The following is an 18,710-nucleotide window of genomic DNA, read 5'->3' on the forward strand; positions in this document are numbered from 1 at the left end:
TCGAGACAGTAAACAAGTATGTTATAATTGTGGAGGGCTTCATTTTGCAAAGGTAATTTAATGAATATTTGCCATAAAGAGATTGTGGTCTGACTCTGGATAGGCCAAAACACATTGGTGTCCCAAGAATATACATAACAGAAATTATGACTTCTGTCTGAAATCCAAATAATGATTAAGCCTACACAAGATATATGATTCCAAATGAATGTAATATAAATATTTTCTGTGGTTTTTCTGTGGTGTGTGTGTTTTCAAGGAAAGAGGGCTTCCCTGGAAATCAATAGCCCATAAAACACCTGTCTGGAGTCTCTCTTATCTCTCAGCACTGCATCTGTCTGAACTGAAAATGCAATGCTGCCACATCCTTGAAATATTAAATATTTGTGTTCCACAATTCAAACAAATTAAGAGGGATGCTATTAAATACCACAAACGAATCGACCAATGAGGTAAGAAGGGGATCTCAGGAATGGATGCATTTTGCAGCTCCCAGCATGCATTGTTGGAAACGGAGGAGACTGGTGGATGCTGAAGCTGAAGCGCGAGCTGCTGAGGATTGTGACACGAGCGCAAGGGGAGCATCATCCAAACACTTCGTGATACCAGATACCCAGGTAAAACATTACAGAAAAATGAATGAAAATGTTCACTGCAATTTCAATGCTGCCCGCATGTATTTTGTTTTTAAAAATTATCGCCACGTCATTCTCGGTCCACCGCTCTCAGTTGAAATGGATCATTCACCATAAAAACAAAACGGTTAGCCGCTGATATTATTATTTTGCGCAGGCTAATTAGCGCGTTGCAGTCAGGGCTGTTTGCTTGTTACATGGGGTAGTTGGTGACGGTAATGATCTGTTCATGAATATCTTATGATTTATGGATTGGTTTGGGGTGAATGGGGAATTCCTGCATGCAGCCAGGACTCCATTGTCACACGCAGATGCGTTCCTAATTAGGCTTCTCAGTCAGTTTTGTTTGTATTTAGTGAATCCCAACCCTCTGTAACATATTTGGAATTTGGCATGTTTTATACAACAATTATATATACCAAAATGATATGATACACCAAATATACCAAAATGATGCTATTTTATGCAGAGCGAGTGAACGCACTTGTTGAAAATGTAATTGTTCCTGTTTTCTTTTTCGTTGAAGTTGATAGGAACTAGGCGGTTTATCATCATGCCATTAAATAGTATGTCTATTAGGCTACTGAAGGCTGTATGATCATGCGTATATCTTTTATCTATAGAATCATATCCATGTTAATTGTATAGCTGTCTAGGCTACTGAAGGCTGTATGATCATGCGTATATCTTTTATCTATAGAATAATATCCATGTTAATTGTATAGCTGTCTAGAGATGCTGTCATATCTGATTTAACTCAACGTTGTGCGAATGCTGTCAGTCTGTGACTGAGTAGAAAGCTAGTGAGCTGTAGCCTGTATCCTCTCCGGCCAGTGTTTCCCCTTGATTCTTTAGTCAGTCTGAGAATCCAAAATGTTCAATTGAAAGAATTGACTATGTAACACATAGACATAGTCAGTACTAGTGAGTCTTGCTTTAGGCTCTGATGATCTGGGATTATTGATGATCTCAACAGGAAGCCATGATCTGGTGAATAAACGCCATTCGATATTTAATAGCTTCTCCTTGAGACAGCTGGAGTGTTCTCTGAGTGTTCAGTCTAATGAAAAGCTGTTAATGTTTCATTTGCTGATCTGGATATTTGCTCAATTTAGCAGTTTTTGCAGTAAACATAGAAATGCTGATGCCTAGTCCTTGTTGCAAATGATAATACAATAAGCCAAAACTGTTGGGACTTGCCCCATAGTGGCAGGCTGATGGGCCATCTGCAGTGAGAGGCGATCTGAGGTTGACACCCGTTATCTCTTTCTGTGGCTGAGAGGTGATGATGATGCCTCTGACTGACGCTCTTGTCCTCCTGAGCCACTGCCTCATTCACTGCTGCCAGGCCAAGGCTGCATGCAGGGAAAGGCCCAGTCCAGCCCATCCCAGCCCAAAACATGCTGTGTAAACACCTCATAGATAAGACCGAAGACATCGAGCAAGGAATATTAAGCTGTTAATGACGTCATCCATTTCTATGCCTCAGCTGTATTTTATACACACACACAGAAATCCCAGTCCATGGAAAAGCCTTTCGTCAAGGAGATAACTGTTGATATGGATTTAGGTTTAAAAATAGAAGTATCCTCTTCTGCCTCCTAACTCTGCAGGACTGGTTGCTAATGATGAAATGGTGAGGGATTGGTTAAGCGGTTTGTGCCCATGGTTGTGTAGCCCTGGCACCGTAGTGGCAGGCTGATAGGCCATCTAAGGTTGCCACCCTCTGGTCTCTCTGTGGCTGGAAGGTGATGATACAATGAGGGGATTTGATTAATGCCCCGGGCCTGCCCTGGGTGAACCGGGTTAGCGTTGATTGCATTCATTTTGGAACCGGGTTGCCTCGTGGGTGTGAGCCAGGTGCCCCGTTTTGGCTGATGGCGAAGTGATGTAGGTTAAGCACGTGGAGTATTGAGTAATGTTGTTCCACCTCAAAAAGCACACGAGGATTTTGACACCCACCATCTCAGATGGTTCTGAAATTGTTTCTGTAGTTAGAAACGGATAAATTATTTTGTTGAAAGATTATTTGAAGCTAATTGTTTATACCAGAATTGTCTATTTACATTTATAGGATTCATATAATATTCAATAAATATTGTACCCAACATCCGATTTGGACCAAACCTCTTTTTAGCAATGAAAGAATTAAAGAAATTAGCCATAGAACACAAGACACCAGCAAAATGGATAAAATGGTGTGGCAGTAACAGCAGGAATAGCGGCACCTAGTGGGCATAACCTGGTACCTTCACACTAATTTATGGGGGGGAAATGCAAGTGACTTCGATGGATCAGTTCTCTGAGCAGGGGAAAAAAATGTCACCAAATTCACTGAGAATACATTACATAGTATGAATAAACAATACTCCAAGCCACAGCTTCATACTACTTGTCAAACATAGAAAACTGATACTGTATACTGGCCATTGGGGTGGGCTTGGTGTGGGGTTTTGGGGGGTCCGTGGGTGGCTTTTGACCATTTATTTGGATTCCTCACATCTTAGTCATTGTTAAGAAGTGGTTTGGTCCAAATTGGATGTTAGATATTATATTTACTGAATATTATATGAATCCTATAACTTGAAATGGCCAATTTTGGGTGCAATCAATTCGAGCTCAAATTGCCTTTCATGTTGCAGGAATGCTTATTTTAAATGTTTCTAACTACAGAAACCATTTTAGAACAATCTGAGATGAAAAAAAAAAAATACATGTATGCATCCACTAACTGTAAGTTGCTCTGGATAAGAGCGTCTGCTAAATGACTAAAATGTAAATGTAAAATGTGTCATGGCTTGCTGAAATGAAATGTAACGACTATTCTGTGTTTTCACATGCAAAGGTGATTGCTTTTGATAAAAAGCCTTTATCAGCCTTCCCAATGAGATGTTGTATGTTTCTGAACGATGCATCATGCTGCCTTGTTGACAACATGACCGAGCAGTGTTCAATTTGAGGAAGGCACTCCTCCCTCACCGCTTTTGCCCGTTTACGTCATGGGCCATAGCACGGTGCACTAAATCAAACTCCCTCAATGCTTCTCAGTGGCCCTCATGTCTTGTAGAGCTAGTGCTTCATTGCTGCCAAGCCAAGGCTGCATGCAGAGAAAGGCCCAGCCCGGCCCAAACATGCTGTGTAAAAACACCTCATGGATAAGACCTTCAGAAATCGAGCAGGGAATATTGAGCTGTTAATGACTTTATCCATTACCATCAAGGCCTAAAGCATCTATCATAGTCAGGATTCTAGATTATTGGACCGTTGGCTTTCATACTTTTCGAATTCTGTATACTGCTCAAGCAATTTCTCCACTGTCAACACATTCAAATGAATAGAGGACGCGTACACCGCGCCGCATCCGTTAGGAATTTTGGACGGTGGTCTCCGAGGTGTGTAGCTATGGGACGCCGGGACTATTGCGTCTCAGCATCTGTGGACTAGGGATGTGACGAATGTAAACACTTTCTTAACGTTTAAACTGCTTTTTTTTTTTATTGGTTTTCCTTTTAAACAATAAGAAAAATTCATAAAATTCCACATGAATTCACAATGCTGCTGCCAGCAACGGTTTGGGTCCCTTTCAGATGGTTTAGCATTGCACCTGTACTTCCATTACTGTACCTTAATTCCACCTCAAAGTTTGCATTTCACCATCGTCTCATTTAACTTCTCAAAGTATTGCCATACAGGACTTCGATGCTGTCGCGTGCCTTTCTCTGCCATTTTCCCAACTGTTTAACGACGTTGACGTAGTGGTGTTGTCGACTCCAAAATAACAGATTCCTCGAGTTCTTGCACGTTGCCTCCCATTTATGTGTCAAGATTCGATTCCGCTAGAAAAGACAAAGCAGGCGAGGGAGAGCGAGGAGGGGGCAGGCAGAAAGAACCATGCGTATATGTCTTGGTAATCTCTATCTTGCAATGTCTTGTTTTGCATGTCTTATGTAAAAGAAAACAAACAAAAAAACTTTGTTTTTCAGTTAGGGATTTTTGCTTCACATCAACGATCCCAATTTCGTTCAAATGTTTTAATGTTTAAATGTTCACACCCCTACTGTGTGGACTATGATTTATGCTTAAGACTGCGTTTACAAAGGCAGCCCAATTCCTATCTTTTTCTGCTAATTGGTCTTTTGACCAATCAGATCAGCTCTTTTGTCAATAATTGGGCAAAATATCAGAATTGGGCTGCCTGTGTAAATGCAGTCTTAGTGCTAGCTACATTTTAAACACATAGTAATCCCAGTCCATTTAAAACATTTGTTTAAAGCTTTTAATCAAGAAGATACTCAAATGTCGGTATCAAAACAAAGGTACAGTGCATTTGGAAAGTATTCAGACCCCTTGACGTTTTCCACATTTTGTTACATTACAGCCTTATTCTAAAATGGATTCAATAGTTTTTTCCCCACTCATCAATCTACACACAATACCCCATAATGACAAAGCAAAAACAGGTTTTTAGAAATGTTTTCAAATGTGTGTGTGTGTGTGTATATATATATATATATATATATATATATATATATATATATATATATATATATATATATATATTTTTGAAATATCACATTTACATAAGTATTCAGACCCTTTACTCAGTACTTTGGTGAAGCACCTTTGGCAGCGATTACAGCCTGGAGTCTTCATGGGGTTGACACTACAAGCTTGGCACACCTGTATTTGGGGAGTTTCTCCCATTCTTCTCTGCATATCCTCTAAAGCTCTGTCAGGTTGGATGGGGAGCATCGCTGCACAGCTATTTTCAGGTCTCTCCAGAGATGTTTAATCGGGTTCAAGTCCGGGCTGTGGCTGGGCCACTCCAAAGACATTCAGACACTTGTCCCGAAGCCACTCCTGCGTTGTCTTGGCTGTGTGCTTAGGGTCATTGTCCTGTTGGAAGGTGAACCTTCGTTCCAGTCTGAGGTCCTGAGCGCTCTAGAGCAGGGTTTCATCAAGGATCTCTCTGTACTTTGCTGCGTTCATCTTTCCCTCGATCCTGACTAGTCTCCCAGTCCCAGCCGCTGAAAAACATCCCCACAGCATGATGCTGCCACCACCATGCTTCACAGTAGGGATGGTGCCAGGTTTCCTCCAGAAGTGACGCTTGGCATTCAGGCCAAAGAGTTCAACCTTGGTTTCATCAGACCAGAGAATCTTGTTTCTCATGGTCAGGGTCCTTTAGGTGCCTTTTGGCGAACTCCAAGCGGGCTGTCATGTGTCTTTTACTGAGGAGTGGCTTCCGTCTGGCCATTCTACCATAAAGGCCTGATTGGTGGAGTGCTGCAGAGATGGTTGTTCTTCTGGAAGGTTCTCCCATATCCACAGAGGAACTCTGGAGCTCTGTCAGAGTGACCATTGGGTTCTTGTTCACCTCCCTGACCAAGGCCCTTCTCCCCCGATTGCTCAGTTTGGCCGGGCGGCCAGCTCTAGGAAGAGTCTTGGTGGTTCCAAACTTTTTCCATTTAAGAATGATGGGAGGCCACTGTGTTCTTGGGGACCTTCAATGCTGCAGAAATGTTTTGGGACTCTTCCCCAGATCTGTGCTTCGACACAATCCTGTCTCTGAGCTCTACGCACAATTCCTTCGACCTCATGGCTTGGTTTTTGCTCTGACATGCACTGTTAACTGTGGGACCTTATATAGACAGGTGTGTGCCTTTTCAAATCATGTCTAATCAATTGAATTTACCACAGGTGGACTCCAATCAAGTTGTAGAAACATCTCAAGGATGATCAATGGAAACAGGATGCACTTGAGCTCAATTTCGAGTCTCATAGCAAAGGGTCTGAATGCTTTTGTATATAAGGAATTTCTGTTTATTTATAAAAAACGGTTTTCACTTTGTCATTATGCGGTATTGTGTGTAGATTGATGAGGATTTGTATTTATTTAATACATTTCAGAAGAAGGCTGTAACGTAACAACGTGGAAAAAGTCAAGGGGTCTGAATACTTTCCGAATATCCTTATTTTCATGGTTACTAATGATGAGGAGGTAAGGGTATTAGTTGAGAAGATGTTCATGTGGTATGTGACAGCAGTCTGTGTAGATATAGAGATTTGATTATAACATTTTTGGCACTAGTGAGAATAAAATAGAGCTGACTCTTCGTTGGGAACCCAATGGCATGCCATGTGGTTGATGTATCGCGATGACTCACATATACTGTATGTCATCACACTCATCGGATACCGTGACAAGTTTCTTTTAGACTAGTAGTAAAAAAAGGAACTGGTTGCTAAGCGACTGCTGTGTCAGTTATCTCACTAAGTACTAGGGGACCAGAAACGTGTGCTACGTACAGGTCGGGTATGAGTGTGCGCATGTGTAATTTTTTTGATGTTGGATGAGCTATTAATATAAAGCGGAATTGTAGAGGGAGACCCAAACCCCATCGTATCGTTATGCTCTGCTTTTTAGATGGCTTTTAGATGTGCAACTGTTTTCGTTATTAATGGTGTTTTTCACATAGATTGTTACAGGCAATGCAATTCATATCAGGCAGAAATTCCCATACAACTGTTATCCTCCACAGTGCTTAGGCTCTTTCAAGTCCCAGTCAACTGTACTCCTACTCACCATTGTGACTTCCCCTCATTTAAGTAATGACCCTATATAACGCTCCATATCCCTGACCTCAGACACATTGACCGCCATTAATAATACAAACTCTGTAATGCTGCTAACATGCTAAATGCACGGAAGGGAGACACTCAAGCTCCCTCTGCTCACTGCATGTACTTTAATATGGAACATATTCTCTACCACCCACTTGAAAGCAAGATGATGGACTTTTCTAGGTTCAGTTAGCCGTTACATATCCACCTCCCTTCAGATACAAACTCTGCCAGAACACCTCAGGGCTATTTCTATGAGTCATCATGATAATCACCTATATCTTGTGCTGAGGTTATGAGGGCACCATTCCTCTTCAGCAGTGCTACACATCATTCTTCTATGATACTCTCTCCCACAAGGTCACAGAGCTTCTAATCCACCCCTGATACTCCCTTTACCCATGGCCTGTGGTCCTCTTGGTCCGCCCCTCACCTGACCCTGGTGCCAGCAACCCTATTATCGTCACCATGCATCAACACAGCCACCCCACGGTCTTTAACATCGCCTTAGTCTAGCATTATCCTGCTGTATCCATTAATTACAGAGGAGAGACTACCATTACTGCCTTCCCTAGTGCAATGCAAACCATTTCTGCCTGCCTTGGTGCAGTACCAGTCAAGGCTCTATCTGTTGTTTACAGAGACGGCTAAGAGAGAGGTGATCAGTTGGGGCCCTGGGGGGTTGATTATTAGATATGTTGTCGGGACCTCTAAATGTGTGCCGCCTCTCCTTTCCCCTCGCCACTCTTACTGATAACCTCTTATTGCTAATGTCGGCTCATCAGATTGGGAGAGACGGGGGCAGGTTTTATAAGCCTCACTTCCTGCAGAGAGAGAGAAAGGGTTGGCCCCCAACTCTTTAATAGCATCAGATACTGTATTTGCAGAGGGATGAGGGGAAAGCTGCTTTAAGGCTGGTTTAAGGATGGTGAGAAAGTGGGGGAATGCGCCAGTGGTGGTGTAAAGATAGTGATTTCCCCCTGCCTTTAGTGGCGATTGATGGATCTCTAAGGATGGGCTCTAACCGTTTCAGCACCACAGAGAGTGGACAGCTCCCTGAGTAATATCTGTGTTAACACTTTACAAGCAATTCCCAAATGTTAACTTTCACATATGTCCTTTGAGGGCCATGTTCTCTACAGTATTCTGCTACTGCAGCTATAGCAACATATTCTACATGTCGTGTGCAGGCAAGTTGCCATAGAACATTTCATAATTATTTTTTTGTTTCTTTTTTTATTTCACCTTTATTTAACCAGGTAAGCCAGTTGAGAACAAGTTCTCATTTACAACTGCGACCTGGCCAAGATAAAGCAAAGCAGTGCGATTAAAAACAACAACACAGAGTTACATATGGGGGTAAAACAAAACATAAAGTCAAAAAATACAACAGAAAATATATATACAGTGTGTGCAAATGTAGCAAGTTATGGAGGTAAGGCAATAAATAGGCTATAGTGCAAAATTATTACAATTAGTATTAACACTGGAATGATAGATGTGCAAGAGATTATGTGCAAATAGAGATACTGGGGTGCAAATGAGCAAAATAAAGAACAATATAGGGATGAGGTAGTTGGGTGGGCTAATTTCAGATGGGCTGTGTACAGGTGCAGTGATCGGTAAGGTGCTCTGACAACTGATGCTTAAAGTTAGTGAGGGAGATAAGAGTCTCCAGCTTCAGAGATTTTTCCAATTCGTTCCAGTCATTGGCAGCAGAGAACTGGAAGGAATGGCGGCCAAAGGAGGTGTTGGCTTTGGGGATGACCAGTGAGATATACCTGCTGGAGCGCATACTACGGGTGGGTGTTGCTATGGTGACCAATGAGCTAAGATAAGGCCGGGATTTGCCTAGCAGTGATTTATAGATGGCCTGGAGCCAGTGGATTTGACGACGAACATGTAATGAGGACCAGCCAACAAGAGCGTACAGGTCACAGTGGTGGGTAGTGTATGGGGCTTTGGAGACAAAATGGATGGCACTGTGATAGACTACATCCAATTTGCTGAGTAGAGTGTTGGAGGCTATTTTGTAAATGACATCGCCGAAGTCAAGGATCGGTAGGATAGTCAGTTTTACGAGGGCATGTTTGGCAGCATCAGTGAAGGAGGCTTTGTTGTGAAATAGGAAGCCGATTCTGGATTTAACTTTGGATTGGAGATTCTTAATGTGAGTCTGGAAGGAGAGTTTACAGTCTAACCAGACACCTAGGTATTTGTAGTTGTCCACATACTCTAGGTCAGACCCGTCGAGAGTAGTGATTCTAGTCGGGTGGGCAGGTGCCAGCAGCGTTCGATTGAAGAGCATGCATTTAGTTTTGCTAGTGTTTAAGAGCAGTTGGAGGCTACTGAAGGAGTGTTGTATGGCATTGAAGCTCGTTTGGAGGTTTGTTAACACAGTGTCCAATGAAGGGCCAGATGTATACAAAATGGTGTCGTCTGCGTAGAGGTGGATCTGAGAGTCACCAGCAGCAAGAGCGACATCATTGATATACACGGAGAAAAGAGTCGGCCCAAGAATTGAACCCTGTGGCACCCCCATAGAGACTGTCATAGGTCCAGACAACAGGCCCTCCGATTTGACACATTGAACTCTATCTGAGAAGTAGTTGGTGAACCAGGCGAGGCAGTCATTTGAGAAACCAAGGCTATTTAGTCTGCCAATAAGAATGCGGTGGTTGACAGAGTCGAAAGCCTTGGCCAGGTCGATGAAGACGGCTGCACAGTACTGTCTATTATCGATCGCGGTTATAATGTCGTTTAGGACCTTGAGCGTGGCTGAAGTGCACCCATGACCAGCTCGGAAACCGGATTGCATAGTGGAGAAGGTACGGTGGGATTCGAAGTGGTCGGTGATCTGTTTGTTAACTTGGCTTTCAAAAACTTTCGAAGGGCAGGATGGATATAGGTCTGTAACAGTTTGGATCTAGAGTGTCACCCCCTTTGAAGAGGGGGATGACCGCGGCAGCTTTCCAATCTCTGGGGATCTCAGACCTTACGAAAGAGAGGTTGAACATTCTAGTAATAGGGGTTGCGACAATTTCGGCGGCTAGTTTTAGAAAGAAAGGGTCCAGATTGTCTAGCCCAGCTGATTTGTAGGGGTCCAGATTGTGCAGCTCTTTCAGAACATCAGCTGTCTGAATTTGTGTGAAGGAGAAGCGGGGGGGGCATGGGCAAGTTGCAGCGGAGGGTGCAGAGCTGGTGGCCGGGGTAGTGGTAGCCAGGTGGAACGCATGGCCAGCCGTAGCAAAATGCTTGTTGAAATTCTCGATTATTGTAGATTTATCGGAGGTGATAGTGTTTTCTAGCCTCAGTGCAGTGGGCAGCTGGGAGGAAGTGCTCTTATTCTCCATGGACTTTACAGTGTCCCAAAACCTTTTGGAGTTAGTGCTACAGGATGCTTATTTCTGTTTGAAAAAGTTAGCCTTTGCTTTCCTAACTGCTTGTGTATATTGCTTCCTAACTTCCCTGAAAAGTTGCATATCGCGGGGGCTATTTGATGCTAATGCAGTACGCCACAGGATGTTTTTGTGCTGGTCAAGGGCAGTCAAGTCTGAGGAGAACCAGGGGCTATATCTGTTCTTAGTTCTGTATTTTGAATGGGGCATGTTTATTTAAGATTGAGAGGAAATTACTTTTAAAGAACAACCAGGCATCCTCTACTGACGGAATGAGATCTATATCCATCCAGGATACCTGGGCCAGGTCAATTAGGAAGGCCTGCTCGCTAAAGTGTTTTAGGGAGCGTTTGACAGTGATGAGGGGTGGTCGTTTGACCGCGGACCCGTTACGGACACAGGCAATAAGGCAGTGATCGCTGAGATCCTGGTTGAAGACAGCGGAGGTGTATTTAGAGGGTAAGTTAGTCAGTATGATATCTATGAGGGTACCCGTGTTTATGGATTTAGGGTTGTACCTGGTAGGTTCGTTGATAATTTGTGTGAGATTGAGGGCATCTAGTTTCGATTGTAGGATGGCCGGGGTGTTAAGCATATCCCAATTTAGGTCACCAAACAGTACGAACTCTGAGGATAAATGGGGGGCAATCAATTCACATATGGTGTCCAGGGCACAGCTGGGGGCTGAGGGGGGTCTGTAGCAAGCGGCAACAGTGAGAGACTTATTTCTGGAAAGGTGGATTTTTAGAAGTAGAAGCTCAAACTGTTTGGGCACAGACCTGGATAGTATGATAGAGCTCTGCAGGCTATCTCTACAGTAGATTGCAACTCCACCCCCTTTGGCAGTTCTATCTAGACAGAAAATGTTATAGTTGGGGATGGACATTTCAGAATTTTTGGTGGCCTTCCTAAACCAGGATTCAGACACTGCTAGAACATCAGGGTTGGCGGAGTGTGCTAACGCAGTGAATAACTCAAACTTAGGAAGGAGACTTCTGATATTAACATGCAAGAAACCAAGGCTTTTACGGTTACAGAAGTCAACAAATGATAGCGCCTGGGGAGTAGGAGTGATACTGGGGGCTGCAGGGCCTGGGTTAGCCTCTACATCACCAGAGGAACAGAGGAGGACTAGGATAAGGATACGGCTAAAGGCTTTAAGAACTGGTCTTCTAGTGCGTTGGGTACAGAGAATAAAGGGGGCAGATTTCCGGGCGTTGTAGAAAAGATTTAAAACTGTTTGTAATGGATTTTATGCCCCTGAGAGTGCTATGCAGTCTGGTAGGCTGTCTGTGGTCTGAGCTAGTGCCCTTTATAAAATGGATGTTTTGATTTCCCACAGTGCCTTGTCATATCCTTTTCCCGTAATCCTCACTCCTCTTATTCACCCACACAATCCAATTCTGTATCAATCAGCGTCTGATAGTCAGCAAACCCATCCCATAAAACGCCTTATCTCCCCCACCCAGCCCCCTTCTTTCACTATAGATGAATATATTCATGAGGCTTATTCAAAGTGTCATAACTCAAGCTTTCACTCTAAGCAGCACGCCTCTACATCGTCCTTTTAGTCAGTGCAGCTGATCTGAGTGACATTCTTCTGGATCAAGCCCAGTCTCTCACTACCTCCACTCTGTATGCAAAGCAGATTGTTAGCACTTTGATGGTTAGAATCAAAATGCATCAAGGCAGCTACCGTCTCCTTAACCAGGTTTGAATTGTGAATCCCCCTCCCTACATCCTTCCTGACATGAGGCTACTCCCTATACTAGTACTGTACCAACTGTTTAATATGCAGATAGAGTCAATGGTTAGATTTAAAATGCATGAGGTGATCGAGTGACTCTAAGTAGGCTTGTATAAAGGCCCTCAAGTCCATCCCACCTAGAATCCCCCCTTAACATGAGCCTGTTAGTAGTACCTCTGTTCAATATGCAAAGCCATTGTTTAGATTCAGATTGAAAATGCATTAGGTGTCTTTGACTAGGTTTGTGAATGTGAATCCCCCTGCCTTCCCTCTACCTCCCCCACCCTGCCTCCCCCAGCCTGCCTCCTCCTGTGCCTAAGGCAATAGCTAATGTATATGTATGTGTCTGAGGCTGCCAGTATGAAAAATGTATGCACTCACTAACTGTAAGTCGCTCTGGATAAGAGCGTCTGCTAAATGACTAAAATGTTAAATACAGGGTTGCGCAATCCTACTTTCCTTCTTCATGAATGATTGGTGGCTGGCTGCGTTTTATAGCCCAGTGTGTTCCTATGCGAGCTAAGCTGACATCAATGCTGCATCAATGATGCAGCCGACTGCTTATACTCCTTTGGTTCCAAATGCATTTCATATGAGGAACATTGTTTTTTACATTAACAGTAGCATATAGAATTTGTGTGTTGTATTGTGCCCGAGGGAACACAAATTATTGTTGTTTATATTGTTACAAATGTATTATAATAATAATAATGATCTCTCTCTCCCTTCCTCTCTTCCTTTCTCTGTCTCTCTCGGATCCCACTGTCTACCCCCTAGTCCAGCTGGCCTGACCGACCGACCCACCAGTAACCATGAACTACCTACGCAGGCGTCTGTCCGACAGCAGCTTCGTGGCCAACCTCCCCAACGGCTACATGATGGACCTGCAGAGTGGGCCTCGCCCCACCCCACCCTCCTCCACCTCCAATCCTGCCTCCCCAGCCACGGAGAGGCGATCGCCTCCCAGCCTGCCACCACAGGCCCCGGCCTCAGGCTCGGCTTCAGGCCCGGCCCCGACCCCGACCCCTGGGGGTTTCCTCAGCTCCTTCTCCAGCGTGGTGAAGACCGCCCAGTTGGCACAGAACGCCGCAGCAGCAGCCAAGGCTTCAGCGGCGGTGGCAGAAGCTGCCCCAGCAGCACCCGCCAAACCTGTCATACGGAAGCCCAAGATTCTACTGGTCATCGACGACCTGCACACAGACTGGTATGTTTCTCTCCCTTGAAAGTGACCACTACATCAGTATATTACACAAGCCTAGGCTATATTGCAAGTATTACTTGATATCACAGCAAGTAAAAACAACCTATTTGAATTCGGATTAAATGCACTGTGCTTAAACAGTGTTTCACATACCCTCTGTCTACTTGGACAGCACATGGAATTTACCAGAAAATAGCTAAAGTCTATTCTTGTATGCAGCATTAGTCATACTAATAAAGCGAAGCCAGTTCAGAAAGGGAACAGCTGAGATGGCACCAATTCATTCGATGCTAGTAACAATCATACATTGCATTGGCGGTCTATTTAACCCCCTAGAGTCGATGTCCGCGCCCCCGCGGAAATCGAATGAGCATAAAAATCTGTCAGTTTAAGCTAGAGATATGTGTTTGGATGCGTCTAAATCCACAGCATTCCGCCGATGTCACACTTCCGCATCTGCGTTGAAAGGTGACAGAGCTAGAGCGGTGTTTGTCAGACCGTGAGACAATCCCGAAAATCGGTCTTCTCATAAAATCGTCTGTAGCGTCCGAACGGTTTGACCTGCAAACTATTATTATTTTGCTCTACGAACCCCACAAGCGTCTTGGGACTTGTCTGAAGTCGGTACAGCCGATCAGCCAACTTCTGTCTGTAGCTTCCAAACAGTTTGGTCTACACACTAATATTTTTGGGGGGGACTATCTGTTCCGTGTAGTGAATCTGTTATTCAATGCGTTTTTGTATTGGCTAATTGGCCAAAAACGTTTTCATAAATTATTTTTGGGTATTTTTTGGGGATACTTCAAGGGGTCTTAAAATTCTAAATCAAATAGTAAAATGATCCTTGGTATGACCTTTTTAACAATTCCATATAGCTTAGTAGAACCCTCCTCCGCTGGCTTAGACAGGGCTTAGACTCTTATGTGTTAAGTCTGACTAGAATATCTCTCCCTCTGAACTTGGCCGCTGCCCTTAGCTCTCCATTAAGATTCTACAGGGAGGCCTGACTGGTCTTGGAATTATTACTAAGTCATGTCCCAGCAGACTATGCTGTCAGAAGTCAGTGTGCAGGACTTTTCTTAAATTCACTCCTTTTAAAGCCCATCTGGGATCCCAAAATGTCTCGTTCCCTTTCATCTTATCGTGTAGCTGTAATTAAGCTGTGCAGAAGAAGGCCTTCAGCGTCTACTGTAGATCCTCTAGGCTGAGTCAATCACTCTCAGTTCTCTAAGGAGCTCACTGCAGCTTTATACAGTACATTCCGCCTATGGCAACTCAGCAGTGTTTTTGGATATTTTGCCCACTGTATAATTATTTGTAGGAGATGGCCAGATGACCATGACACATGTTACTGAGGATGTATTATAGAGCTTTTTTTACATGTAGTTTGAGTTGCAACCAGACTGAAGAAAAAAAACAGTGCATTTGTTAATGAGGCATGTTCAGATTCAGTTTGACAGCATCTTTTTCATAACAGTATGAATGTTTCATAGGTCCTCTGTGCAGACATGGGCCAAATGTAAAAACAAACATACTGGATACAATATCACAAGAAATGTGATTAAACATCTCAATGAAACTTGGCCTTGACCTTATTATACACAGTATAGCAGACGTCCCTTGTATGTACACTTTAGTGGACCTATTGCCCAGGCACCATATCAATTTTAAGGTTAGGTCTATAAGTGAACATACTAAGTGCATGTATTCAACTACAAGTGCTCAGCTGTCATTGAGAAGTTGAGTGAATCCTTTACCAAGCATACCGTTATGTTTGTGTGTATTGTATCAACCATGCAGTCTTTTCTCTATTGTTGGCGATGTGTGGCAATGGCTGGTAAAAGGCTGTAATAAATATACAGTACCAGTCAAAAGTTTGGACACACCTACTCACTCAAGGGTTTTTCTTAATTTTTCTTGAGATTTTCCGTATTGACTGACCTTCATGTCTTAAAGTAATGATGGACTGTTGTTTCTCTTTGCTTATTTGAGCTGTTCTTGCCATAATATGGACTTGGTCTTTTACCAAATAGGGCTATCTTCTGTATACCACCCCTACTTTGTCACAATACAACTGATTGGCTCAAACGCATTAAGAAGGAAAGAAATTCCACAAATTAACTTTTAACAAGGCACACCTGTTAATTGAAATGCATTCCAGGTGACTACCTCATGAAGCTGGTTGAGAGAATGCCAAAGAGTGTGCAAAGCTGTCATCAAGGCAAAGGGTGGCTACTTTGAAGAATCTCTTTGCTTACTACATGATTCCATGTGTGTTATTTCATAGTTTGGATGTCTTCACCATTTTTCTACAATGTAGAAAATAGTAAAAATAAATAAAAACCCTTGAATGAGTACAGTCGTGGTCAAAAGTTTTGAGAATGACACAAGTATTGGTCTTCACAAAGTTTGCTGCTTCAGTGTTTTTAGATATTTTTGTTACTATGGTATACTGAAGTATAATTACAAGCATTCCATAAGTGTCAAAGGCTTTTATTGACAATTACATTAAGTTTATGCAAAGAGTCAATATTTGCAGTGTTGACCCTTCTTTTTCAAGACCTCTGCAATCCGCCCTGGCATGCTGTCAATTAACTTCTGGGCCACATCCTGACTGATGGCAGCCCATTCTTGCATAATCAATGCTTGGAGTTTGTCAGAATTTGTGGGTTTTTGTTTGTCCACCCGCCTCTTGAGGATTGACCACAAGTTCTCAATGGGATTAAGGTCTGGGGAGTTTCCTGGCCATGTACCAAAAATGTCGATGTTTTGTTCCCCGAGCCACTTAGTTATCACTTTTGCCTTATGGCAAGGTGCTCCATCATGCTGGAAAAGGCATTGTTCGTCACCAAACTGTTCTTGGATGGTTGGCAGAAGTTGCTCTCGGAGGATGTCTTGGTACCATTCTTTATTCATGGCTGTGTTCTTAGGCAAAATTGTGAGTGAGCCCACTCCCTTGGCTGAGAAGCAACCCCACACATGAATGGTCTCAGGATGCTTTACTGTTGGCATGACACAGGACTGATGGTAGCGCTCACCTTGTCTTCTCCGGACAAGCTTTTTTCCAGATGCCCCAAACAATTGGAAAGGGGATTCAGCAGAGAAAATGACTTTACCTCTTCAAAACATTCTGGAGTATATGCAAATTGCCATCATAAAAACTGAGGCAGCAGACTTTGTGAAAGTTAATATTTGTGTCATTCTCAAACCTTTTGACCACGACTGTAGGTCTTAAAAAAGTGTTTTTATGCATATTGTTTGATATAAACAGCATTGGGATATTACCATTTGAAAACTGAGGTGTTTTTTTGGCCACTGAGGCACTGTAGTCCACCTGCCGCAAGATCACAACCTACTTGAGCGCTGATGTGTTTCTCTTCATTCACTGCATCTCTGTGTAGAGTAACACTGAGTTATGAACAGCAGGTGGCACTAGCTGATAACCTATTGGAAAACTGAGGGAATCTGTACCTGTGCTGAGCATTGCTCCCTGGGTTACCTCTAACCATTCAGTTCTACCTGTGAACACCTATATGGTCTGCCACCACAATACAGATCTGTTCGTACGTTGCCTTATTCTGTTATAATCGTTCCATTTCAAACACATGGGGATTCACTTGTTTACTCAGTATACAGTGAGCAGTGCACCATCAAAGATTGAGCTTTGTATTAGCACCGTGGACCTTTTCATGTAGGCCTACACACTTGGTGAAATTTGTCCCTTGAGGCTCTTCTCTTTTGATCATCATCTCTTTATATCACTGTAATTCAGTACAATAGAAGTGCCTTGCCAGATTGAGTCTACAGCCACTTCAATAGCCTGGTCCCAGATGTGGTTGTGCTGTCTTGCCAACTCACAGTAACCATATGAGTTGGCAAGACAGCACAAACACATCTGGGACCAGGCTACCATACAAAAGGTGGAGTTAGAGTGGAGAATAGCAGCAGCTCAACAGTTAACCATTGAGCAATACTCCTGAGAGAGTACAACTCGTAAAAGCCTTTAAATGCCAAATATTTGGCTGCTACTTTTGCAACGTGTCTGGATCATGGTGCCGATTCTTCCGCCTCTTCACTATTTGTTGAAGACAATGTGAAACGAACGTGCATTTAGGCATGGTAGTTTTCTCTCCTCAGCTTAATGTGTGGATGAATTGATGGCCGCGTAGCGCTACTAGAGATGTCAGTTCTCTGTGAACCCTGCTGCTACCGTCTGTCTGTCTCCATTCTATTCCATGCGCTTGGCTGGCGTTGTAGGGGAAACTTAAAGCTCCAGAAGTTTTTGAATGGGCCAAAACATTCGTTTTAGTGGAGGACACTTGCTAGAGATGCTATGGAAAACGTTATAAACCCTTAAGATATAGTTGTAGATCATTGTTTTAGGTGAAATATAGGGCTTTAAATATGTGATTCCCATCTGAAAGTCTGCAAGGTACAGTAGTTCATGAAGTGCACTTTGTGCACTTTCAAGTGCACTTTGTGGCTGCCTAAGCTTTCCAATAGTCCTCAGATGCTTTGTGTTTTTACTGCATCTCCATAATTCAACATTGATGCTATCTCCCGGCACTTTTATTGTTGCTACGGTTGCCAACACAAGTATTTTATCTGGAGCAAAAACTATTATAGACAACACAAAAAGATAGTTTGGAGAAGGTTGCCCTGGACCGAGGGCGAACGGCCATGAGATAAATAACCACAATAAAACCTTATGATGACAGTAATCCATTCCCACCAGGCAACCAAAAAAGAGCTGTGTTTGGAATTCAGGATCAAAGTTTGTCTGATGGAGGCCAAAAATTGTTGCGCCATTTCGTTTAAACTCCCAGGTTTCATTTGTAGACAAAATGGGACTAGTGAAATTGGTCAATGTTTTCCCACTTTGTCTCTGTTGGTACCTCAGTGCATTAATCTGATTTTGATCAATGTGGATATGCTTTAATTAATTCCGTATCAACATGAGTTATTATATCATCATTTTACCTATATTCAAGCCTTGGGATCATATGGTGTAATGCAGACATTGAAACTTGAAAAGTGATCCATGATTACCCAAATATCTTAGCCAAATATTAGATTTATTTTATTTTTACGACGCATTGGTAGAT

The 18,710-nt window shown here is 43.0% G+C and overlaps 1 protein-coding gene across 2 annotated transcripts in view; it reads left to right on the forward strand.

Moving 5' to 3' along the window:
- Positions 1-476: 476 nt before the first annotated feature.
- Positions 477-18,710, forward strand: part of syn3 (synapsin III) — a gene marked incomplete at its 3' end in the record, with an annotated part of 141,783 nt that continues 123,549 nt past the window's right edge. Inside the window, exons 1-2 of one of the 2 annotated variants that reach the window (XM_084161942.1) lie at positions 477-617; positions 13,187-13,608. In XM_084161942.1, the coding sequence (XP_084018068.1) occupies positions 13,217-13,608 (392 nt within the window). In that variant the 5' untranslated portion in view covers positions 477-617; positions 13,187-13,216. Of the gene's footprint in view, positions 618-13,181; positions 13,609-18,710 lie in introns of both variants that reach the window. The other variant, XM_084161941.1, reaches the window with a different exon arrangement.

This window comes from Coregonus lavaretus (genome assembly GCF_964263955.1).
Source record: "Coregonus lavaretus genome assembly, chromosome: 5".
NCBI classification, from domain to species: Eukaryota; Metazoa; Chordata; class Actinopteri; order Salmoniformes; family Salmonidae; genus Coregonus; species Coregonus lavaretus.